At 48.4% G+C, this 26216-nt stretch overlaps 1 protein-coding gene and 1 long non-coding RNA gene across 3 annotated transcripts in view; both read left to right on the top strand.

Moving 5' to 3' along the window:
- Positions 1 to 19278, top strand: part of LOC309861031 — a 34780-nt gene extending 15502 nt beyond the window's left edge. Inside the window, exons 1-6 of one of the 2 annotated variants that reach the window (XR_014309743.1) lie at positions 3516 to 3809; positions 5192 to 5343; positions 6587 to 6790; positions 14582 to 14660; positions 15107 to 15300; positions 18341 to 19278. This is a non-coding gene — a long non-coding RNA (uncharacterized lncRNA). Of the gene's footprint in view, positions 1 to 3515; positions 3810 to 5191; positions 5344 to 6586; positions 6791 to 14581; positions 14661 to 15106; positions 15301 to 18340 lie in introns of those variants that run through there. The other variant, XR_014309742.1, reaches the window with a different exon arrangement.
- Positions 19279 to 25129: 5851 nt separating this feature from the next.
- Positions 25130 to 26216, top strand: part of GALNT10 (polypeptide N-acetylgalactosaminyltransferase 10) — a 213910-nt gene continuing 212823 nt past the window's right edge. The window contains exon 1 of the mRNA XM_082725139.1: positions 25130 to 25422. Within this exon, the coding sequence (XP_082581265.1) occupies positions 25264 to 25422 (159 nt within the window). The 5' untranslated portion in view covers positions 25130 to 25263. The remainder of the gene's footprint in view (positions 25423 to 26216) is intronic.

Below are 26216 nucleotides of genomic sequence, written 5' to 3'. Positions count from 1 at the left end.
TTCCTTCCCCTGAGTCTCACTGCAGCCAGAGGTCCAGGATCCCCGCTGGGCCATAGAGCTCCTTTTTATCACTCTTTTCTCCCTCTCTGTTTTAAAAATGCTTTTTATGGTGGCTTCTAGCACAAACAGCTGTCGGAGCGTCTTTGAGAAAACCTCTGGGAACAGACGCTCTGCCAGTAGCTCCGATTCTTTTTTATTCTGCAAGCTGAGATGGATTTGGGGAGAAATTCATTCATTCATTAACTCATTAAACAAGTATTTATTGAGCTTTTACTGTATGCCAGTCGCTGGGGTGACATTGGAAATACAGCAGGAGATAAAACGGTCCTTAGGGAGTTTACAGTCTAACAGGGAAGGCAGACATAAATCTAATAGCCACTTAAATATATAATAACAAACGGTGATCAATACTATTAATCAATGCTCTAATTAATAATAATGATAATAATAATAATAATAGTTAAAGTCTATTGAGTGTTTATTAAATGAGGGGGACAATTGCAAGCATTTCACATACATTTTTCTTAACAAAAACTTCTACAATCCTACTTTACATACAAAAAAGCTGAGTAACAGTGTGATTAGACATCTTGCTCACGGGCACAGAGTCTGTGAGTGGGAGAGCCAAAATTTAAACAGAACATAGGGATTGGGGGAGCAGGATGGGAAAAGCCTTCCTGGAGGCTCAATTTTCTTCCCGTCCCGTATGAAAAGAATTTTCTTTCCAAAAATCACATACAGAACAGGATGCAGAAACAGAACGAGAACCCAGCCTCCTGAACCCTAAAGTAATCCAGTTCTAAAGTCAAATACACTGGAATGTGAAGACTTACTGTTACCCAAACTATCAAGCCCCATGAGATTCCCCAGAACAAATGGCAGTATGGAGACTAGGGGGGTGGGGGCGGGAGGAGGCTAGGGAAATAGACACATACCGCTCAGCAGAGTTTGCAGGGGCTTGAGCTTCCTGCCTTGGGACATATTTGGGGATGGTCAGCTCCTTGAAGGAAGGACCCTGTGTGTTCTCCATTGCATCTCCAGCCCTTAACACTCCCTGCCACACAGTAGGTGCAGAATTGTTATTTACTGAAAAATAAATGAATGGATAAGTTGACTTAAATGTGAGTGAAATAAGTGAAAAAGAGAACAGATGGACGCTTCGTGTTTCTTCCGAGCTAGGGGTTTATGATCGCAATAACTTCCTTTCTTTCCACTCTCACTAACACCAGCCGGCCGTGCAGAGATATTCTGCTGGGTATCTGGGTCAGTTGCTACCGTTTCTTTTCAATCTGCATATCCAAAATGTTTTCCTGCTGTTTCATAAAACTCCCTTTTTAATTCTTTTTTCCAGTTTTGCTGATTCAATTAAGGGCTGAGTTTGATCTAGAAACCTTACCTCTTAAGTCCCTTTTGATAAAACAGTCCCCAGAGTATCCATCTCTTTGAAGCCTCTTTATGAGTTTTAGAGCTGAGTAAAATGCCGACCACTTTCAAGATAATTACACTGAAGCAGACACATTGTTCCTGGAATCTGTTTCCCAATCTGAGTAAACAGAGCCTGGTCCTTTTTATGTTCTTGTAATACGCACTGCCTTCTCTTTCATTTTTCTCTCTGTCTGGAGAGCTGCCTGTGGGTTATTTAATCTCTGGACCAGGGAAGAGGGAAGGACTTGTTTGGGAAAAAATCATCTGCAGGAAACTTGCCCTTGGCTGGAGGGCCAACTCCTGGCTGATTCTGGCACCTTCAGTTGCTCTCCCTGTCCTACAAAGAGATCAGGGAAGCCAAGAACCACTCAGCAACCTTAGAAAAGTCTGAAGAGGGGCGCCTGGGTGGCTCAGTGGGTTAAGCTGCTGCCTTCAGCTCAGGTCATGATCTCAGGGTCTTGGGATCGAGTCCCACATCGGGCTCTCTGCTCGGCAGGGAGCCTGCTTCCCTCTCTCTCTCTGCCTGCCTCTCCATCTACTTGTGATTTCTCTCTGTCAAATAAATAAATAAAATCTTTAAAAAAAAAAAAAAAAAAAAGAAAAGTCTGAAGAACCAAATGTCCCCACCAAATCAAGGACCATTAGGCTGAACCAATCAAAGCAATGCCCACTGCTGTATCCTTTTTATAGGTGCTATGTAGGATAAGAACACACATGTGGGAATTAAGCCAGATGGGTTCCAGTCCCAGCTCTGCCACTTAAATTAGCCATGTGACTTAAGCTCTAGTGCCATCAGTTTTCTCATCTGTGTAATGGGAATAATAATAGAATTTATCTCAAATGCTTATGATAAGAATAAATTTAGGCAGGAACCTCAGTGGCTCAGTTGGTTAAACATCTGACTGTGATGTCAGCTCAGGTCATGATCTCAGCATCGTGAGATCAAGTCCCACGCCGGGCTCTGCGCTGATCATGGAACCTGCCTAAGATTCTCTCTCTGCCTCTCTCTCTACCCCTCTCCATCCCCACTTGTGCATGCGCTCATGCTCTCTTGAAAGAAAGAAGAAAGAGAAAAAGAAGAAAGAAGCAAGGAAGAAAAAAAGAAAGAAAAAATTTAGATAATAATTTCAAACAATGTCTGACATTTAAGTGCCTAAATGATGATGATGATGGCGATGACAGTGGTGATGGTGATGGTCTGTGACATACAAAGCACTTTCACATTCGTGTTTGCGTTTCATCTCATTTTCCTTGCCCTCCTAGTAGAGTACCTACATCAGAACCATAATCTTCTGACTCTCAGTCTCTGTGCACTTTTATTCTGGGCCATTCCAAAGGAGTTTAACTTATTCTCTGTGATTCCCAGGACAAGGAGGTGGAAGCTACAGGAAGACAGATTTGGACTCAAAATAAGGATATTTATTTTTAATGGTCAGAAGTATCAAAAAATGACTGTCTCAGAAAAGGAGTGTGTTTCCTGTCCCTGGCAGCATACACGCAGAGGCTGCCAGCCACCTGGAGAGGATGTTGTAAAGGGAATGGAGAAGTCAGACTTGGTGGCCTTCCAATTCCGAGAGTCTGAGTTTCTCCTATGAACAGGAAGTGTCTATTTCTGCCAGCCCTCCACCCTCATACGCCTCATTATTTTTCCAGGAAATCCCATGAGGCTTGAGAGTTTTACTTGCAGATCCAGCCCCCACACTTCAGCCAATCTGACTAAAGAACCAGACTTTTGGGTGATTCGAGAGGCTGAATTATAGTAGTATTTCTAAATCTTGCTCTCTAGGTGATCTGGGGAAAGAAAAATCTGTAGCTTATGCCTGCCCAGCACCAACTCCCTCTCTCTGGTAACACTTCCTGCATTTCCATTGTTGGGGACCATTCCTCCCCTATTCTCAGTCCATTGGGCTCTACTGAGATTGTCTCGCTTCCATGTTCAGCCCATGACCCAAGTCCAACCGTGAGGTGGCTGTTCCTCAGTGATTGGTTCAGGAATGGGCGTCTGATTCAAGATGGACCAATCAGAGTCCAGCCCAAGACTTTTGCTACACTTGTTGAGAAAGAGATGCTCTTTTCCCAGAGATTGCTGTGCTGGTAACAGGCAAGTCTAGATTTCCTCGGGTCTACCACATGGGCAGAGCCTGCCTTAAAATGAAATCAACAAGAGGAAAGCAAACCTAAGAGGTGGTGAGAGCAAATCCTGATGACATCATTCAAATGCCTGGATCCAGCAGTACCTGAAGTTAGACCTATAGCTACAGTTTGTCAGTTTCATATGTATCTCTCAGATACATTTGACTTGGACTGCTACCACCTATAACCAAGAATTCCAACAAACATCCATCACAAAGCACTGGACTGGAGACAGAGAACTTCTATAGAAAGTAAACCTTGACTGCACTCTTTTCTGTATTAAGGCATACCTAGTAAGGTCCTTGGTAAAGACTGTTAATTATTTAATATGTCACTCTATACAGAGGAGAAACCATTAGGGTCTTAACCAGAGCCACCAATGCCTTAAGTAGAAGAAAATGAAATCAACTCTTTTATTCTGCATGCACACCTCTAGTTTTAACCACCATTTCCAGGGTTGCCTCTCCTCCCCCCTTTTTTAGTGAAGAAATTATCATTCATCCACTAAATATTAAAAGCATCTACTATGTGCCAAGTGTTATAACAAATTATGTTTGGAAAACAGAGATATCTAAGATATTAAGTACCTTGTGGTAAAACCAGGAGGCAGCATTCGTAGTAAACTTTTGTATAACCAACTCCATGTGCCCACTGTTTTACCGAATTTTTTTTTAACTGATTTTTTTTAAGTCACAACCCTGTATTAGTTTCCTGTTGCTGTGGTAACAAACTACTACAAATTTGGTGGTTTAAAACACACAATCTAGGGATGCCTGGCTCAGTGGGTTAAAGCCTCTGCCTTTGGCTCATGATTTCAGGGTCCTGGAATCGAGCTCCGCATGGGGGCTGTCTGCTCAGCAGGGTGCCTGCTTTCCCCTCTCTCTCTGCCTGCTTCTCTGACTACTTGTGATCTGTGTCTGTCAAATAAATAAATAAAATCTTTGGGCGCCTGGGTGGCTCAGTGGGTTAAAGCCTCTGCCTCCGGCTCAAGTCATGATCTCAGGGTCCTGAGATCCAGCCCCGCATCGAGCTCTCTGCTCAGCAGGGAGCCTGCTTCCCCCCCCCCTTCTCTCTACCTGCCTCTCTGCCTACTTGTGATCTCTATCTGTCAAATAATTAAATAAAATCTTAATAAATAAATAAATAAATAAATAAAATCTTAAAACACACACACACACACACACACAATCTAGGGGCACATGGGTGGCTCAGTCCGTCAAGCTTCTAACTCTCGGTTTTGGCTCAGGTCATGATCTCATGGGTTGTGAGATCGAGCCCCACGTTGGGCTCTGTGCTCAATGGGGAGTCTGCTTGAAGATTCTCTCCCTCTGCTCCTCTCCCCATGAGCTCATGCTCACTCTCTCTCTTTCTCTCAGATAAAAAATATTTTTAAAAATTTAAAAATTAAAAGAAAATAAAATGCACAGTACAGTTCTGGATGTTGGAAACAGGCTTCCCTGAACTAAAATCAAGGTGTCAGCAGGGCTGTCTTCCTTCTGGAGGCTTTAGGAGAGAACTTGTTTCCTTGTCTTTCCCAGTTTCTAGAGACTGCCTGCATTCCTTGGCTCGTGGACCCTTCCATGTTCAAAACCAGTACCTTACCATCTTTAAATCTCTCTCTCTCTCTCTCTAGAGAGTCTTCTCGCACTCTCTCTGACAGTCCTGCCTTCCTCCTACAAGGACCCTTATGATTGTATTGAGCCCACCTGGACAATCGAGAATAATGTCTCCATGTCAACATCTTTGGGGGACCATTATCTGCCTACCACAAATACAAAGAAGAAGGTATGATAATAATTATGATTATCTCCATTTCACACAGAGAAAAACTAAGGCATAGAGGGGTTAAACTCATCCAGATAACAAGGAAGAGCCAGAACTCTGATTCATATTCAGGAGTTCTGATCCACTGCTATTATTATCCACTCTATTTGTCCCTTTCAACCCAAATAGTACAGAATTTCAAGTCACCCAGACCCGGGCAAGTCACTTAACTATCCTGTGCCTCACTTTTGCCATCTGCAAAATGGAGCTAATAATTTTGTGTTTATGAACATTTGAGGTTATGCACATGATACCCCCAGCACATACTAGGTGATCAATAGGGGAAGGCCACCATTTCTAAAACTGCTATTCAAGGTATAGAGACAGCAGGGGCCTGGAGACAGATGCAGTGCCCTTGCAGGGGGTGGGGTGTCCAGGCCAAGGAGGAAATGGTCAGCTTGGGCTCAGAGGAGTTGAGTTTCCAAGTACAGCTGTGGAGCTCGCCCTGAGATGGGGGGTCTTCTGCTGGCTGTTAGAAGACAGATGAGGGGACACCTACCCAGGTTCAGCCATCTGGGGGAGCAAGTCTAGGGGCAGACAAGGCTGGGATATGGGGCTTTCATTGTGGATTGGTGGCAGAATAAGCAGATATAAAACCTACTGTCTTCCCTAACTCCTTTCTCACATCCTTAGCAAACGGCATGTCAGCTCATCCCCTCAAAACAAACTGTTGGCCAGGCCCCACTTTGAGAGCCCGTACTTGGGGAGCAACCACATACCCAAGTCCCCCAGAACTTGGCTGCCAGGTGTGCCCTACCCTTTGCCCCCTGCTGAGCTGACTCGCTGCAGGGGACAGCTGACAACAGAAGGGCAGCAGAATTTATCACTGCCCTAACTTGTCCATTTGTCTTCTGCTTGGAGGGTCCTGACAAGGGAGCTCCCAGGGACTGCACTGGAGCGTTCGTTACTGGAGTTCTTGACAGAGACACATGGCGGTGATTACACGCGGTGTTAGGCACAGTTACTACAAGGCGCCGCAGCTTCGAGTCCTCTCTTGAGCACAGTCTCAAATTGACTCCACAGCCTCCTTTGCTTCCAAGTCCTTCTATAAATTCTGTGTGGTGATGGAGGAGAAGTGGGGGGGCACAGAAGGCCCAAGAAGGGGCTTCTTTTCCCCAAGGGCTGAGATGGGGTTTTCCTCTGGTAGCACAATTGAATGGGGCAGCCTAGAATGACCTTCTTCATCACCAGACTTCTGTCCTAGGACAGGAAAGCATTTGTTCCTTGCTCAAGCACGAGACTCAAACCAAGAGGTCCCTGGGAAAGGGAGTATGGTGATGGTGTTGGAAGGCTGACAGCATTTCCCAAGATGAAGGGCAGAGCAAAAGAAGATGGTACCACAGAGATTGTCCTGGCTGAGAACTGCAAATCCTGAGCTATGGCTGGAGTTTTGTCCTGTCTCTGCCAGGTATGTATCTGGCATTTGCTCGCATACCACCATTGATGGGGGACTCACTACTTCTCAAGGCAGCTTATTCCTCTCTTGGGCAGCTAGTGCTTCAGATGGAACAGGAATCTGCCTCTAGCTGCGGGTCTTGGATCAGACTTTCAGTCCACTTTCTCAACCACAGTGTTTCTCCAAGAGCTGCTTCATCTATGAGAATCCTCTGGGGAGCTCATTTAAATGTAGATACCTGGGCCCAACCCCAACCTGGCAACCCAGAATATCTGAGGTGGGGCCTTGGACTCTGCATTGGTAAGGGTGCCTTCTCTGCAACATAAGAGTTGTGGGTCCCTGAAATGAGTCGGAAGGGAGCCCGTGAGCAAAGAATGTCCCAAGGGAAAGCAGGGAACCTGGAAGACAGCCTCCCCCAACTTGTCAAACACTGCCAAAGCTGGGGGCTGCTTGGGCAGGAAGGCCCACTAGACAGGGAAGAACTAGCCAGGAAATCCCAAATGACAGCCAGCACTTACGGGTACCCACCTGTGCAAACCTAGTCCAGAGGCTTTGACATCACCCCTCTGTGTGCAGCCATGACACCGATCCCCACTTAACAAACAAGGAAACTGAGGTTCAGAGGGGTGGCTTGCCCCCAGAAATATATGCAGAAAGTGGCAGTGTAAGGTTTGACTTCACACTCCTGACCACCATCCAGTAGCTTGATGGGAACCCCAGATCTAAGCCTCCCGAGACCCCGGCCTCTTCCTTTCTCTCAGTGAGCAGATGAAGTTGCTGTCGTTTAACTGTGGGCCACACTTCACGCTGACCACCCAGCGAGAGAGAGAGCCCTTCTGGCCCTTTGGAGGGGCCCTGGCCAGTCCCCAGAGAGGCAGAGCTTCCGGTGGCTTCGGCTTCCGGGTGATGATTCTGGCCCCGGGGAAGAGCGCAGCCCCTCAGGGAGCCCACCCGGTCATTCCTGCAGGCAAGCCACATGCCAAGCATTTGTAGGGCCTGAGCAAGAGTATCGCACATGTCTGAGGAGTTAGAAGTTACACATTGAGGTAACAAACTGTAAAAAACAAACAAACAGGCAAAAACAAACATAAAAATCCCATGTTCTGTCTTACTATCTTGACAAATATTCTTTTGTTTGGGCCTGGCAGGCCAAGTTCAAATTTGAAATGTGAAGGAGCTCCTTGCTTCCTGGAACGTGGCCATAAGGAGAGAGCTGTCCCCTGGCCCCATCTCCTGGCGCAGCCCCCTCTCCACCCAGGACTCTGTCTCATGCCCCAAAAGCCTCCCATCATGTGCGAACACCACAGCTGTCACATCCCAGTCCCATCCATGTGCCCTGTAAACAGCTGTGCCTGGGTCCCCTCGGGCCAGGCAGATTCATTTGGGGGAGCTCTGCCGTGCCCTGCCTGCTGCAGACAGGGCCTCTGTTCCGCTGGCTTCGCCCTCCCTGTGCACTGCAGCAGCTGCTGAGCATGGGGACGAAGGTGGTCAGGGGCTGGGGGCACTGCAGCTCCTTGGGCCATGTACATTAGTATGCCACTCAGTCACTGCGGGGGCCTGTAGTCCCTGCTCTCAGCCTGGCACGGGGCCTGGCGGCGGTGCCCGGGAGGCAGCCTCTCCCACAGCAAATGAAGCATGGGGCCAGGCAATGAAGTCTTGCTTATAGCTCCAGGCTGCAAATGAGGGAGACAGGGAGAGAGAAAGAGAATCTTGTACTCCAGGCAGGGAAGGAGGTCACCTAGATCATGAGATCATAACTGCTTCACACCTTACCTGGAAGTTGCCTATTAAATCTTATTATCTTTGGATTTTTAAAATAGTATGATGCGTCTCACCGGGCGATGACATCAGCGGCCATCCTACGTGTCAGTGGTGATCAAAGCGCCATCTGGACCAGCTGTGTCAGTTTCACCTGTTCTTAGGCCCCCGTCCAACCTCAGGAACCAGAAACTCTGGAGGGGAGCCGAGCCCCCAGTGTTTAACAAGACCTCCAGCTGATTCAGATGCTTACCCAAGTCCACGAACCACTGATGTGGACGATGCAGAGTCATTGACGGTTTCCGAGCAGAGTAGCGATTCTGTGAGAGCTGGGTGCCTCAGTATGCATTCATTTAACAAATACTTACTGAGAACCAAGCACTGCGTTAGGCACTGGGGGTTCAAGATCGAGTGTCTGTCCTCAAATTGCTCACAGCAGAGCCCAGGAGCAGGCAAGTAAACAGATCACAGCACGGGGCGGTGACAAACGCTAACATGGGACAGAGGAGGGTCAGCAGGCAGTGGAGGGGTATCGGGCAAGGCCCCCCTGGAGGCAGCACCTCCTCCTCCAGAACCTGGAATAACCTGCATTGCCCGATACAGAGCAGAGAACAGTCAGCTGTTCCTGGGGACAGACTCTCTCCTTGACCAGCCTTTACCAGGGCTCCTCTGAGCCGTCTTCTCAATTGGGCCTTGATCGTAGTGCTCATCCCGCCTTTGGTCTGCCCAGCCCAGTATTAGCTAAGAATCCTTTCAGGTCATACCCTCACCCAGAAGATCTGATCACCCTTGACACCTGAACAAATTCCTCGTCTCTTACTCTTGCTGTCTAACCCCTGGACTTTAGCAAGAACCCTGTTAAGTCAGTGTAGCAAAATCCCCCTAACCTGGACACTTCCTCTTAGTGATTTTCCATCCGTTGACTCCCTCCCTGTGCTCATTGCCTATAAATCCCCAGCTATCTTTGTTGGACTGGAAGTTGAGCCCTATCTCTCTCCTGTACTGCAAAACTCCTATTACATCAGTCCTGAATAGTTTTCCTTGCCAGTTTAACAAGTGTCCGGATAGATTTTTCTTTAATGCTGGATAAGGAGAACCATTGTGCACAGACTTAGAAGGAGAGAACATGGACCAGCTCATTGAGGCCCTTAGCATGGCTCACATGTTAGGGCAGAGTGTGAGTGAGTTGTCTGGAGAAATAAATGGGTCTGTGAGGCTTTCCAGGAGTTTGGGGTTAGTCCTGTAGGCAGTGAGATGTAGGAGGACATCTTAAGCAGAAGAGTGACATTCTAGAGGTTTCCGTTCTAGAAAGACCTCTCTGGCAGGCTGCCTCACAGAGTATGGATTGGAGAACCCAGGCCTGGAACCCCAAAAGACCAGTGAGGAGACTGCTGTCCCCAGGGGAGAAGAGGGTGTGGACAGAGCTGGAGTAGGGCAGGTGGCTATAGGGAAGGAGACAGCTTTGAGATCAAGTTAGAGAGTGGGCCACACATCAGAGTCACTGGGGAGAATCTTGAAACATACCCATGCCCCCATCGGAGCCCCTGAATCAGAAACTCAAGCATCTGTATGTTTAAAAAGCTTCCCGGGTCAGTCAGCCGAAGCCAGAGCTGAGAACCACTGAGTAGGAGGTAAAGAGACCCAGCCTGCTGACAGATTGATGGGGGAGGACAAGAGTGAAGGGAAAGAAGAATGTGTGTGTGTGTGTGTGTGTGTGTGTGTGTGTGTGTGTGTGTGTTGAGGGGGTGTCCCCCAGGAGTCTGTGTGAGTCATCTGAAATGCCAGTCACTGCATTTCAGAAGGTGAATCATGAGTCTGGACTGGGGCGGTCAGGGTCTGAAAGCTTCATTCTCTTTAGGTGCAAAGATGCTGGGTTTTGAGGGGGTAGAAGCTCACATATGTGACCCATTTGATTCAAGGGATTGAATTAAGACTCATTCATTCACTTCTTCATTCATTCAGGAAATGTGGAATTGCTGTTGGCAGAAGACCCCCCACCCCATTTCCCACGATGGGAAGAAGGCCAAGGGCCTGTGTGAGGTTCCCTGGTGGCCTCCCTTTGGTTGACAGGACAGGCCCAGGTGTGCGAGCCCAGACAACCTTGCAGCCAGGTCATCTGCTGTCTCCGCTGGGGTAAGTGCTTCCTGACAGCTGCTCTGAAGCGATTCTCCTTCAATTTCCATTTTATAGCTCCTTGTTCCCTCCTCAGCAGGAGGCTGTGTCTCCGAAGAAGTCAGTCTGACATTGCGGGCTGTGATTACCATGCCCTTCGCCTGGCTGAGATTTCTTGGTCATCTCCCACCGTTGGTGCTGTTAAGTTTCTCTGCATTGATTAATTACCCAGATATCTATCAAGCAGCTGCTGGGTGCCCGTCAGAGAGCTGGGTGTTACCGAGCCTGGGGATGGATAAGAAGAGCCACTTGGGTTGGCCTTGCCATCACCCACTCACACGTGATCCCTCACAATCAATTAACAAATGTTTGTAGAGTACAAGCAAGGAATTGAGGTGTGTATTATTTAAAACCCCAAAGGTACCCACAACAGAACTAAATATTGCAGAGTATCTATCTAAAATTGGAAGGCAGAAGGCAGGAGGATTAAGTGAGCTAAATCCTCATCAGTCATACTAAGAAGTCAATGGATAATGTCCAGAGTTGATAAATCAAGGAATACAGGTTATAAGTCTTTGACAGGAACCACTGGAGTATGGTGATTAAGAGAATTTAGGTGTCTGGAATCCAGACCTGAGTTGAAATCCCATTTCTATCACTTACCAGCTGTGTAGGACCTTGGACAGGTCACTTATTTTCTCCATGCCTTAGTTTCCCCATCTGTACAGTGGGCATAATAATGGTGGCTACCTCATGGGCTTGCGGTGAGCACTCATGGAAACAGTGTACAGAAAAGGTTTAGCACAGGGCTTAGCACATGACAAGCCTCTGTTTTAGCCAAAGCTAACAAGAGAAATAGTTAAACAATGTTAGTCTGGGGGAACAGGACATGGTAGGGAAGGGATGGTTGCTTTTTATGATCAGTTCTCTGAATTACTTAATTTTGTAGCCATATGCACACATCGCATTGCTAAAAATAAAATTTTAAAGTATATCTACACACTGGGTAATGACAGTAGAAAACTGAAGGCTTACTGAACTTTTCTGGCTTGAGTATCTCTGTTTTTGCCACATTCAAACTCCTCCTCCTCTTTCCTGCCCTGTTTTCATCCTCCGTTTCCCAACCCCTCCTCTTCCCTTTCTTTTAGTTTGTTTTGACTGTCACTGGCTCTTAACTGCTTTCAGTAGGGTTTGGCGTCTGTATTAAATTGTTAGGGCTGTCATAACCAAATACCATGGATTCAGTAGTTTGAACATAGAAAATGATTTTCTGGAAGCTAGAAGTCCAAGATCAGTTGTCTGTAGGCTTCGCTTCTTCTGATGCCTCTCTCCTTGGCCTGTAGAGGGCCACCTTCTTGCTGTGTCTGCACGTGGTCTTTCCTCTGTAAGTGCATTCCTGATGTCTCTCTGTGTCCAAACTTCTTTGTATAAGGGCACCAGTCAGACTGGATTAGGGCATACCCCAAAGACCTCATTCTAACTGAATTACCTCCTTAAAGACCCTATCTTCAAATGCAGTCATGTTCTGAAATTCTTTTCCGTGTCCCTTCATTTTCTTAGCAAACTCCTACACATCCTTCAGGATCCACCCAAATATCCCCTTCTCTGTGACCTCTCCTACATACCCCTCAGCAGGATTACCATCCCTCTTCTGTGCTCTCATGGCAGCCTGTGCGTTCCCAATAAAACACGTCTAGTGTTCTATCAAGGTTTTGCATACTTGCCTATGGGGCGTTTAAACGCTTGTTAGTCATCTTTGAACCTTTAGTGCTTGGAGCAGGGCCTGGCCCACAATTTGTGTTCAATGAATAAGGGAATGAATGAATAACTGAATCTTTTCTGCTATGGCATCAGCCCCTTTTTCTGGTTGCTCAGAAGGAATAGAAACCAATTTGTCACTCTGCTCTATGCGGATTAGTCACAGTTTAATCAACTACAGGGTAGTGTGATCTATTTACTGAGCAAAGTGAATGCTAGAAAAACAATTCCAATTTTAATGCTAAATTGTCAGTGCTTTCACACACTTACCCTGCCTCAATTCTTGGGCTTACTCCAGAGGCTAACTGATGCATTGGACTGAGATAGTGATGTAGGAAAGGCGTTGTGGTCCAGAGACAATGGCCAAGAAGGAATTCCTGAGACATCTTTGGCACCAAAAGGTAAAGCATGGGAACAGGACCCGTGGGCAGAAAGAGCTGCATTGGGGTCACGAGGAGAGGCTGATTATATATTTTAAGTTGGGAGGGGGTTAGGAATAGGGTAAGTCTGTGAACAATTCTGGAAGCAGGGTTTCCAGGACCTTGAGGGGGCCAGCTGGTCATTTATGACTGTTTAATAAAACCTTAGTCATGAGACCCTTCAGATGTGTATCGGTGGGTCATAGGCTTCCGGGATGTTTGCCAACATATATCTTGGGGGTTAAAGGTAAAGGAAATTTCCAAAGCAATTTTGATATGTTAAAGAAGACTTACTGGATCCTGGGAGTTTTGCTCTTAGCCAAGTATTAACATCGAGAGAGTTGAGTTCCTAGAGGAATGTCATTCTGCCTGTATCAAGGACTTATCCGTGGGCTGTAGGCAGTAAGGAAATTTAATTTTTCTTTTGCATTTATTTCCCACGTCAGTAGAAGATCTGGGTTCTAGTCCCCTCTCACTTTCCTCTATGGATTTGTGGAGTCTCCTCACATTCATAATGAAGGGGCTGGGCCAGGGGCTCCTGGTGGCTCAGTGGGTGGGGCCTCTGCCTTAGGCTCAGGTCATGATCTCGGGGTTCTGGGATGGAGCCCTGGGTTGGCCTGGCTCTGCAGGGACCTGCTTCCCCCTCTCTCTGCCTGCCTCTCTGCCTGTTAGTGATCTCTCTGTGTGTCAAATAAATAAATAAATCTTTAAAAAAAAATTATGGAAGGGGCTAGAGCATATCAGGAGTTGAAAATTCCAAGACCCACAGGGGCCATAGTGACAATTTGGCTCAGTGACCCTCAGCCCCCAGCTTTGTTATGGCCATGCAGGAAAACAGGCCCATGGTTTGCCAGATCTTGCGATCTTTAAGAGAAACTGGGAGGGTCAATTTCTATACAGAATGCGTGATTAAAAAAATTTATCGCATGGGTCTGGTATGTGAAGAGTCAGGCGCCCTCCTACATTGTTGGTAGGAGTGCAAAAGGATTCAGCCCTTATGGGAGGGAACTAGGGTTTATCTTTTGAATGAAAGGCATGGTTACGTTTGATCCAGCCAATCCTACCTCTAAGAATTTCCTCTCAAAATTCAACTCCCTGTTAACAAAGGAGACCTATACCAGGTTATTCACGAAGGCATTACTTGACTAGCCTCTGATGCAAAGAACTCCAAATGTCCACCCATAGGGGACTGTTTGAACCCGGCTTTATTCACACCAAGCAGTACTTTGCAAGTGGAAAGCAGAATGGGACAATCTCTATGTATTTAAATGGAATGATCTCCAGAATCATTTACATGATAAAAGCAAAGTGCAACACAGTGAATAGAAAAATGCTCTTCTAACTTGAGTCCCCCAGCTGAAAGAACGCATTTGCCAAATGCACTGCACTGCTTCCTTCCTAGCTCTCTCTGCAGCTGGAGGTATGGGTCAGCGATGCGCGTGTGTGCCTGTGTGTGTTTGAGCTTTGTTACGTAGTTCATTTAGGTCTCCCATAGTAAGTGGCAGACTTCCTACAGGGACAAGGACTGCCCAGAGAGCCATTGGCAAAACCAATGTCTTATCTGATCACCCAAAAGGAGTCACACTGGTGTAACTTGCCAGAAAGAATCTTGGACTCTTTCCTCGACTTGGATTTCCATAGTATTAGGTTCTAATACCAGCCCTGCATCTTACCGCCATGAGGACCTTTCTCCTTCCTCCCACCTAATACATTGTTATTTGTGTGTTCATGCTTATAATGTCTTTTCTGCCACTAGACCGTGAGCGCTGCAAGACTAGATTTATCTGTTTGCCCATCATGGAATCTCTAGCACTTGCCATACTGCTTCATATGGGGTAGGTTCTTAATCTCAGTGGAATGAATGACTAAAATGAATGGGTAATGTACGTAAAGAACTTAGCAGAACGCATAGAGATGGTGAAGTGTTCTATTACAGGGAGTAGCAGTTCACTTAATGTTAGGATGAAGGTGATGACAAGGTGTGTGACTTTAGACGAATGAAATACCTGAGGCTCAGTTTTCTCATCTGTATCATAGACCCAATAATACCTCCTTCTAGGTGTTGATGGGAGCATTGATAAGATAACATATACCAATCACTCAGTGTATGGCTTGGCACATAAGAGATACTAAGTGCTGGCGATGATTAGAAAAACAGCGTAAAACAAACAGAAAAATCGGGCAAACCCTTGTTCGATGGGAAGGGTCAAGAGCATTGCAAGAAGAGGCTGTCTTGCACCTTCCACTGTCATCTAACTTAGCCCTGTCCATTCTTCAACAGGTGCTGGCTGAGCAGACACTACACGCTGGGTACCAGGCCAGCTGCTAAGTGCAGCCTCGAGAAACAAGCAATTTATGACCCTGAGTTTCTTGCAGGGGTGATGAACATGTTCCACAATTGTGGTGGTGGGTGTGCACAAGTGTGTGAATGTACTCCAAACCACTGAACTGTACACTTTAAGTGGATGAGTGAAGGTAGGACACGTGAGTTCTAGCTCAATAATGCTGCTCTTAAAAACAAAACAAAACAAAACAAAAAACGAAGAAATGAACAATAGACCTGAGTCTACTACTTCCTAGCTTTGTGATTTCTCTGCTAAGGTTTTCTCTTCCCGAAAATAGGAATAATAACAGAACCTACCTCATAGGCTTTTGGTGTGGATTGAAAGAAATAGAATTTGGGGGCGCCTGGGTGACTTAGTCAGATAAGCGGCCAACTCTTGATTTCAGCTCAGGTCATGATCTGGGGGTCCAGGGTAGAGACTTGCAACAGGCTCCATACTCAGCAAGGAGTCTGCTTTGGGATTCTCCCTCTCCCTCTGCCCCTCTTCTCTCTCAAATAAATAAATAAATCTTAAACAACAACAAAAAAGAAATAATGTTTGTAAAGTACTAGGTTAGAGTTTGGTCTGTAATAAGATCTCCATAAATATTAGCTAACATCACCATCATCATCTCTATGAATACATAAATACTAAAGCAGAAATTACACAAGTTATATAGGAAAAAGAGCTCCACTGGGTAGGAGGCGGAAGGAGCCAGTGAGTAAATGAGGCCAGGGGAGCTGACATCTAAGCTAGGAATTCACCCACAGAAGGCAGTGCTGAGTTGACCTGGAGGGGGATCAGCGTGAGCCAAGGCATGGCGCTGGGAAGCAACACGGTTAAGCAAGATTATGGAGCTACTGGTAGTTTCGCACAAAGGGCAAGGCCAGCCCCCTGACCTCAGAGAGCAGACAATGAGGAGACCACTTGTGGGAAACCACATGGCAAGTTTGCACACTGTCCGTGGGCAGGGTGATGTTTAAGGGATGCAGGACCACAGTGACCGTGTTGTTAGAGACTCTTCCGACAATGCACATGGGACATGATACATGCTTTAACCTGGACTTTGAGATGAGAGTGCCAAGGCCAAGGCTCTTTTGGTCAGAAGGGACAGAAGATCACTCACACCTTCAGGGAAAGGGAATACAGCAGGAACCACCACTGCCACCACCACCATCACCACCCCCCACCCCCACCCCTCCCACCCCTTACACCCCACCCCACCGCACCAGAAAAGAAGCCCCAGGGCAGGGATCCAGGCAGGACCCTAGAAACCATCACTGGAGCTAGAAGACCAGGAGCCAAGGTGGTTCTCTTACATAGTTTTCTCTCTGCGCACCTCTGTTCCTCTCACTTCTGCTTCATTGTCTTCTTCTGACTGATGCACTCCCTGTGTTACTCCTGGCTTTATGCTTTCCTGAACCTTCTCCTTGTGTGTGGCCCAAGAGTCATCTCCACCTTGATGTTACCTGAACTGGTACCTTCAAGGAGCGCCAGCAGCTGTCTTCTTCCCTCGGTGGCCCTTGAGTCCAATTTCTTTCCTTTTTTAAAAAATTTATTCATTTGAGACAGAAACACACACACACACCCACACACACACACACACACACACACACACACAGAGGGGATGAATGCGGGAGAGAGGCAGTGGGAGAAGGAGCAGCAGACTTCCCACTGAGTAGGGATCCGAACTCAGGGCTCTATCCCAGGAGCCTGGGATCATGACCTGAGCAGGAGGCAGATGCTTACCCGATGGAGCCACCCAGGTTCCCCTTGATTCCAATTTCTGAGACAGAATCTGAGGGGCTCCGCTCGTGCTTTATATCCAGGTCAGGTACATCTTCGGCCCAGCGGCAGCCCAGAGGTGAGGCCGGGGGGGCTGGTTCCCAAGCCAGGGGACTCAGCCATTAGGGTAGCAGGGTTCTGATCAGGGAGGCTTCTCACAGGCCCCTGAAATATGTCTCACACAGGAGGCCTGGAGAGGAACGGATACATTTACAATTTATTAGGCAATAAAATCAGCATTATTAGGTAATTGTTTGAATGTGGGAGGTGAGCTGGAGTGGAGGCAAAGATGACGTCAAGGGCCGGCTTGGGTCACTGGGTGGTATCTCGGCTCCCCTCTCCTCCAAGTCCGTGCTGTTCTCAGCTTCTCGGGAAGCTTCTCCATTGGATTCAGTCGGGGTCTCCGGCTCTCTCACCCCGGGAAACGTGAGGAGAGTTTAGTAAGAGGGCAACAGGAAAGGAGAACGACAAGGGAGCATGCAGGACCTTGGGGCAGGGGACTGGGCTGCGCTGTCCAGAGGGAGGTGGTGAGGGGAGCCCCTCTTACGGGAACGCAGAGAGGGAGGCCCCCTGACCTCAGCTGTGTGGCCTTTACTGCGGACACATCCCGGAAGGAAGCTGGGCAAAGAAACCCCCGGCCTTGGTTCTTTTCTCACCCTCTGAAATCGTGGCCCAGCTCTAACCCCAACAAGAAGGCTGTGAGGAAGGAAGCCCGCTGATTTGTGGTCTAGAGCCACTCTGGGGCGGGGAGCTGGGAGGAGCAAAGGTAAGATAGTCACTACATTCCTTCCTCTTGGTGGGGCTGGGAGCCAATCCCCGTCCCGTGGGCTGGAAGTGCCCACGGCTTCCTGATAGCCTCTACATCATAACCACAGAACAGAAATGTGACTGTTCTAATTTGCCTTAGGTAAATCAGGGATCCATCCTTGGACCAGTCATTATAGGGGAAAGGGATAGCATGCTTCTGAATGGCTGAGCCAGAAGCTAAGGCTGGGGTCAGCGCTGATCTCAGCTCCTAGCTGAGATGGAGGAAGGTAAATCCCCAAGGAAAATCAGGGTGCTGTCTAGCTAATCAGATAAAAAGAACAGAGGTTCACTACTGCCCATAACGGGGCTCATTGAGGACTTTGGAGCAGGGTTTTCTTTGTTGTTGTTGTTTTGTTCTTGCTGGACAGATTGGAGGTTAAGACACAATGGGTGAATGGGTGAGCCCAGCCCTAAAGGATGGAGAGGCCCTCTCCCCAGGCCTCAGTTTCCTAGCAGGGATGCGTCTTAATATTCTGTGTTTCTGACACTTACCAGAGAGTTGTTAACCAACAAATTAAGCCCTCTCACCAACCGTGCAAACCCCTGTAGCCAGTAAAGACCTCCAAGGATTGTTTTCTGAATTCTCTCCCTGCCGTTAGACATGGAACAGACCTCTCCAGACCCACTGAAGTTTGCTGGAAGGTGCCACCTAGTGGAACATCAGATGACCTGCCGCTTAGACCAAAAGAACCCTTAGGAGGGTTCTAGAGGCCTGAAAGCCACTGAGCCACGGCTCTCTCGAACTGCAGATGGCAATCGCCTGGGGAGGGCCGGGTCCTACCCCCAGAAGTTCTGACTACATTTGTGTGGGGTCCAGGGCAGGCACCCCCCTGTGATTCTATGCACCGCCAAGGTTGAGACCATTGGGTCATAGAGCATCCAACCCTTTATCTTGCAGAGGTGTCCACAGATTCGAGCCACTTCTCCACAGGTCTCAGACTCCTAAGAAGCCCCTTTCTCCTGCACCCCACCACCTCTCCATTTGTGTCTTTGAACAACTTTTTCCCTTCATGCACAAATGAAAAATAATTAAAGGGGAAGCACTCTCATTTCCCACACCCAGATACTGAGTTGAGGGGCAGTGCCAGGAGAAGGATGGCTCCCTATTTGCATCTGACGCTCCCGACGAATACTCTGTTTGAGATGTGCCCAACTAATGACGTAGTCTATTTACTTGTTGAGATATATGGCATTCTCTGTTTGCTCTTTCAAAATGAATCCTACTTGAAGCACCTTCAACATCTGCTGCTTTGATTCAGCAGCATTTCTTTATAGTTGGCAGGACTGGTTTAATTGGCATCTCCTTGTGGAAATGACAAAGTAGACTCCGAGAGAGAGACAGACAATTTTCTGTCTAGAGGTCATTTCAAATAGGCATCCTGCAAACCCTTTCTTTTTATTCAAACTAGAGCTGAAATGCCACTAAATGCACACTCTGGGCTGAACCACCTGAGTAGTGTTCCATGTCTGGCTCCCCTTTTCCCTCCCTACCTTGAAAGATTGAGTCCCTGAATTTTAGAATTTAAAAAGACTTCAAAGAGCATCTGGTTTGACTGTTTTATTTAATGCAACCATATTCTATATTTATCTAGACCTCTCTAATTCCTGCTATCATATACACTCATGGACCCATACATGATTAACCTTGATGCTCAGAGAATTTGGGCAGCCTATCTGAGCCACACAGGAAGTTAAGAGCAAAGTTTGGACCAATCCAGGCTGAGAGCCAGCTGTAGAAATATCAGCTCCAGGACTTTGTTCTCTTCCTCTATATAAGAAGTTGGAGCCTTGTTAAATAGCCAACCTGGTAGAGATAGCAATATGGGTCATTGGCACCAGTGTTAATGAGTTTCCTGAGTGCAGGCTTTAAAGAGGTGAGTGCTTGATTGATTAATTGACTCATTCATTCATTTCCCAAGTGTTTTCTGAGAATCCACTTTGAACGGGGTTCTGTACTAACAGTGAGAGTATCCTGGGGAGCAAAACAGATAAACACAAACAAACAACATGATCCCTGTCCTCATTGGGTTTATAATCTAGCAGAGGAGGCAGATATCAATCGTCCAGGAACCATAAACACTGTGACTGCTAAGGAAAGGCATTGCTAAGAGGTCACACAACTGGGGAACTTAGTCCGTTGAGAAAGCTAGGTGGGCTTCTTCGAGAATGTATGCGGATCTTGATGATTTCCAAGGAGTGGAAGAGCAAGAATTCTGGCTTTGGGTTTGCATCAGGCATAGAAGTCCAACACCCAGAGTATCTTAGGTTTTGCTTAGGGTCAAGCAGACCTCTGTCTTACCATCTTGGAAATTATATCATTAAAGGGTCATGATGATCCCCATTTCACGAATGAGGAGACTGAGGCTCAGCACAGCTAACTGACTTGACCAAGGTTAAAGAGTGTTTGCGGTGGACTGAGCTGCAGACCCACACCCCCTGGCTTGCCGCTCTGTTCCATTTTCATAGCCCTTTGTCAGCTCAGACCTAGGCCAGACCAGCCTGAGGGGATAGCCCTGGACAAATGGGGTCAGCAACAAAGGACCCTAAGAAAGTCAAGGTGAAGAGATCTCGTTAAACAGGTTTTCATATCGTCATCAGGGAGGGTGTGGGCCTGCCCCTATCACTTCTCTTCTGGTTGACCCTTCTTGTGGAAGTGGGTCTCAGGGGATCCCAAAGGATCTGCCTGTTACTGATGACAGGATGGCACACTGAAAAGGAAGCAAGAGCATAAGCAGATCATTGAAAAAAAAAGAAGAAAGAAGAAAAGGAAGCAAAGATGGGAAGATGGGGGGAAAGAGAGGAGATACTCACCATGCAGCAAACATGGGTATGAAATCCTTTCCATGTGTCAGGCATGTATGGTGCAGGGTTTGGGGATAGAGCAGGAAAGGAGCAGCCAAGGCCTCTGCTCCATGCAGCTGATGTGTGATCTGGAGGAGCTCAATAACAAACAAGTAAATACACAAATAAATAAATTATGGCCTAGAGGGATGTGCACTATGAAGAAAACATAGCAAGATGTAAGGTCGGCGGGCGCCTAGGTGGCTCAGTGGGTTAAAGCCTCTGCTTTTGTTTGGCTCAGGACATGATCTCAGGATCCTGGGATTGAGCCCCCGCATTGGGCTCTCCGCACAGCAGGGAGCCTGCTTCCCCTCCCCCCAACACTGCCTCTCTGCCTACTTGTGATCTCTGTCTGTCAAATAAAGAAAGAAAAATCTTAAAAAAAAAAAAAAAGATGTAAGATAGGCAACTTCAGGTGGGCCATCAGGGAGGGTCTCTGTGAGGAGGTGACATTTAAGCTAATATCTGAAGAATGAGAGGGAGGAGTAGTGGAGGAAGATTAGGGAACCAGCATTTCTGGCAGAGATAAGGGCTAATTCAAAGGCCTTGGGGCTGGATTGGGCAGAGAGTAGGGTCAGAACCAGGAAGAAGGTGTGGCGGATGGTTTGGAGTGATAAGAGAATGATAGGAGATGAGATTGGAGAGGCCCAGGCCACGGGTAAAGATTTAGCTGAAATCCTATTAATCCCTGTCTTCAGTGTTCCTCACTGTGCTGGGCTTTTATTTCAGCCAAAGTTACTAATATCTTCAGATGGGTGTCTGTGGTAAGCCCTTTATGCACATCATCTCATTTAATACCCACAATAGGCTTAGGACAGGTCAGTCCAAAAGTAACCAATCTTGTTCTATTTCAGCTAGTGACCAGATCAGTTTTCCCAGAAAAACAGCCAGAACTAATAGGCTGCCTACATGTCTCAAATGGTATGGTCTGAGTGGGATAAAGCCCTAGGAGCTCCCCCCAGCATCCCCACACTGTAGAAGGTGATCAAAGAGCCCTGGGATTAAAGCTGGGTTCATGGGTTAGAGTTTCCATTGAAGGCTGAGGGAGCTGGTATGCAGCTTTGATCAACAAGTCACTCGGTAAGACACAAGAATAAGCTCAAATCCAATTTCATACAGACTCCTCTAGGGAGCTGGAAGATGAGCTGAGGAGGAGAGAGACACTGAAGATTTTCCAGTACATGACTTCAGCCGCTATGCTCTACTCATCCTGTAATTATTGAGCACCTATTGTGTTTCAGGCCTGGGAGAGGCCATAGGTTAGCTTTGTGTGGTCTGAGCAGGAGTATGAGCTGAAATCCATGTGTCCTGCCTCAACTCCTGTTGCTTTGGCTCAGGGAGAAGGGGGACTTTTTTGCAGATTCTTCTGCTTGGAAGGAACACCAGTTTTCTGATTTCCAAAAAAAGAGAAGTATGTGCTAGCAGCAGCAGAACATACTGTAAAGGATACCTGTTCTAAAGAAAAATGCAGCAAATGGAAATGGGGTGCTCTTTGATATTTTGGATCCGCTGGTCAGGGAGGCTTTCTCCTAGGCAGAAAATTTGGTCTGGTTCCTGAGAGATGTGGGGGAAAGGTATAGAGGACAAGATTGCTAGACAATGGCACAGGAAATGTGCAAAAGCTCTGAGGCGGTATCATCAGCTTGGTGCATTTGAGGTATGCAGCAAGAAGACCAGTGTAACTAGAAGGGAAGGAAAGAGAACAAAGTCTAGAAATTGGGTCAGATCATGTAGGGCCCCATGAGCTATATGGTAAGGATTCTCATAGATTATTCTAACACACAGGGAAGTCCCAGGCAGCTTCTCAGGAGCAGAGTGAGCCTTATGTTTATAAAAGGACCACTCGAGCTACTCTGTTTCTAGCATTGTGCTTTCACTGTGAAGGCACATATGAGAATTTTGCAATATTATCTTCACCTCTAGGAACTTCCTTTTTGTCAGAGACAGATGGAAATTCAATTCTGTAAATACTGTGTTATCAACTGCAGTGTAAAAAGCATAGGGCTCTTCCTAGCAGGATTAATAATGCTAGCCAAAAGGTGGAAACGATCCAAAAGTCCACACATGGATGAATGGCTAGACAAAGTGCGATATCTACATACAATGGAATATTACTAAATCTTCAAAAGGGATGAAAATCCGATACCTGCCACAAATGGATAGACCTCAGAAATATTATACTGAGTGAAGTAAGCCAAAAACAAAAGGACATATATCGTACGATTCTACTTATATGAAGTACGTAGTTAAACTCATAAAGACAGAAAGTAGAATGGTGGTTGTTATTGGGGGTTGAAAGGAAAGGAAATGAGGCATTATTGTTTAACAGGTATAGTTTCAGTTAGAGATGATGAGAAAGTTCTGGAGATGAATAGTGATGATGATGCATAATGGGAATATAGTAATGCCAATGAATGGTTTAAATTCTAACTTTTATGTTATGTATATTTTACCACTGAAATAATTTAAAAAAACATTTTTAAGGTATAGAGCTAAGATCTAGGGATAGAAGAGTGAGCCTTCTAGGCAGAGGCAGGAAAGGACCTCTGATGATAACAAGAAGGCAAGTGAGCACAATGGGGGCACAATGAAGAAAGAAAAGGTGAAGGCTCTTCACATATGGCCTTGCAGGATCTTGCAGCTCCTTATAGAAATCCACTGGACAGGGAAATCCATGTGAAAGCATGGGAAATCCATGGGAATCCAATGGGAATCCATGGGAAAGCACTGGACAGATTGGAGCAGAGGGGTGATACTAACTACTCGTTGTTAAAACCCTGCTAGTGGCTTTCTTTAATGAGTCTCCTTTGCAAGCCAGGGTAAGAAAAGCACTTACTCCACAGGGTAGCTAACTGTGGGCATTAAAAGAGGTAATGTGTGTCAAGGGTTTAACATGGTGTCTGGCACAGAGTAAGCCTTCAATAAAAGGTCAGCATTACTGTGACAGAAATTCAAAGAAAGACAGCAGCCCTCTGAGGATAAGTTTTGCAGGAGTCCGTGGAGGGGTAGCAGTTCAACTAGATGTGGAAGGATGAACAAAGGTTTCCATCAATATAGATGTGGAAGAGGAGCAGGCTTTCAGGGTGGAAGGAACTTCCTGGACAACAGCACATAAAGGAAAGCAACCAGCAACATGGCAGGGCAGAGGAGATAAAGCAAGGAGTGTGAACACTGGAGCCTAGGTGACGGGAGTTCTTAAGGTTTGGGAGATGCCCAGATCCGAGCTGTAATGTCAGCACAGTAGAGCCTTCATGGCTCAGCCTGAAGCTGGAACAACGGCGAGGACTGCAGGGTGGCGGTTCGAGGCTGAGGGACTAGGCATGGGGGTCAGTGGTTGGGTGGGAGACGCAGAGAATCCAAAGGACACAGGTGGGGGTGGCAAAGAGAAAGGCATCCGAGAGGGTGCGTCATCCCTGGCCATCAGAGAGGAAGCAATTAAGGGAGAGCACTGAGGAGCCACAGGCATCACCGTCGGAGACCGCTCCGCAGCCGTTCACAGAGCCCAGGCAGCTCGACTTCTCCAGAGCCCTCATCGCGGTTACAGGCACACTCCCTCGCCTAACGCAATTATGCATTTAATGTTTCAGCACCCGGACGACAGGGCTCGAATCTGTTTTCATTTCATCCCCGTGCCGGGCAGTGTCCGGCCCACATAGCTGAACAGGAGACAGAAACCAACAAGAGTTTTCGAGAAAGGGCTCCGTGAGCTAAGCACCTAGAAGTATTTATGGGAGTGGAGGGCATTCCAGCGCCAAGGAGACTGGGCTTGCGTGCGAAAAGCTCCAGCAAAGCTCCTGCAGGGAGGCTCCGGTCCCCTCCCGCCGCTTTGCAGGCACAACAGACGGGGGTAGGCGGGCGCAGCACTCCACAGTTTACAAAGGGCGTTCACAACTAACGCCAGGAACTCTGAGAGGAGGAAAACTGGGGGACCGCCGCAGACCCGTGCACGTGGAGCACAGTTACGGCTCCACTGCACGCCCGGGACTCCCGAGTCCCCGGGACAAAGTTGGTCCCCAGAGCGGAGCCACTCCGAGGGGTGGGCAGCTACAGTCCCGAGCGTCCCGCGGGCTGGAGCACTATCTGCACACCCCCGTGGGGTAGTCCGCAGCAGAGCTTGAGCGCAGAGCTTGGGGGGGGGGGGGGTTGGAGGGCTTGGTGGGGGGGGGGGCGGTCCCCGGCGCGTCCGAGCGCGCGGACCAGCACCTTCGCTCAGCCCAGACCAGTTAGCGCCCAACTCGCCAACTCCGGGACTTTCGCAAAGCTGCCGCGGGCGGGGTAACCGCGGAGGAGCGGACCGCACCATCGCGGCCCGAGAGGGGGAAGCGCTCGGCTCCGGGGCCCCCGCCGCGCCGGGGCGGGCGGGGAACAGCTGCGACGAGGCCCGGGCCCGCGGCGCCCAGACTTCAGCCGCCGAGCTGGAGGGGGGCGGTGCGGGGCGCGAGGCTCGGCCGGCTCAGGGGCGGCGGCGGCGGCGACATCCTCCCCCGTGGCGGCGGCGCGGTGGCAGAGGCCGGCTCCCCGGCCGGCGAGCGGCGGAAGTGCCGCGGAGTTGGAGCGGGGCCGGCGCCGCGGCAGCTTCTCCTCGCCCGAGCTGCTGCCGCCGCCGGGCGGACGGGCGGACGCGCGGAGCCGGGGGCCGTGCGGCGGGGCCGGCGGGGCGCGGCGGGGCTGACCGGCCCCGATGAGGCGGAAGGAGAAGCGGCTTCTGCAGGCGGTGGCGCTGGTGCTGGCGGCCCTGGTCCTTCTGCCCAACGTGGGGCTCTGGGCGCTGTACCGCGAGCGGCAGCCCGACGGCACCCCCGGGGGATCGGGGGCGGCGGTGGTCCCGGCGGCCGGACTGGTGAGACCCCCGTTGCTGTGGGGGGTGGGAATACTCTCTCCCCGCATTCACCTGGAGCCTTCGGTTCCTTCCTCCACCTTTCCTTTTCTGCCTCCTTAGCGTCAGCCCCTGAGACTCTTCGGTTCTTCGGTTCTTCCCATTTTGGTGATTGGGAACATTGAGGCTCAGAGAAGGACAGGGATTTGTCCAGGGCCCCCGTGTCAGCCAGAGGCAGAATCAGAACTAGAAACCGACACTCCTGTTGCTCAGTCTGGAAGGTCTGTTTCTTACCTTAGGTTACCATCCTCCTTTCTGTCCCTGTCTGGTATTCCCTTTCCTCCCAGCATCTTTTGCTTTTGTAGAGTCCTGTCTGCATTCCCGTACCCCAGGGTGACTCCTTCTTCAGGAGCTGCCGGTCCTTCTATTTAGTGTCCAGGTCTTTTCTGCTTTTGTCCCCACCTGCTGATCCAAGATTGCCTCCTCAGGTCAGCCCCTTTCCTGTTTTCCCATCTGCGCAATGGGACACCTGACCTCCCTCCTCTCCCCATTTGTTTGCCCTCCTCTCTCCTCTCCCTCTCCCTCCCTCTTTCCCAGACCTGTGGGTGCCTTGGAGGATACAAAGATCATACTCCCCTTGGAGCTTCAGGTCTAGGGGGAGGGAGGAAGCTCTTGGTTCTTGAGGGACCTCCTGCCTTTGACCTTCTGGGAGTCCAGAAGTGGGAGTTCTGGTGGAGGGACCCCCAAAATTTCCCAGAGGCTATTTGTGTGCCATGTGACCTGAGGATGGAACATCAGGTGCCTTCCGTGTCCCTTTG

Source organism: Mustela nivalis, assembly GCF_964662115.1.
Source record: "Mustela nivalis genome assembly, chromosome: 3".
Taxonomy (NCBI): domain Eukaryota; kingdom Metazoa; phylum Chordata; class Mammalia; order Carnivora; family Mustelidae; genus Mustela; species Mustela nivalis.
This window is presented reverse-complemented; position numbering and strand designations above follow the sequence as displayed.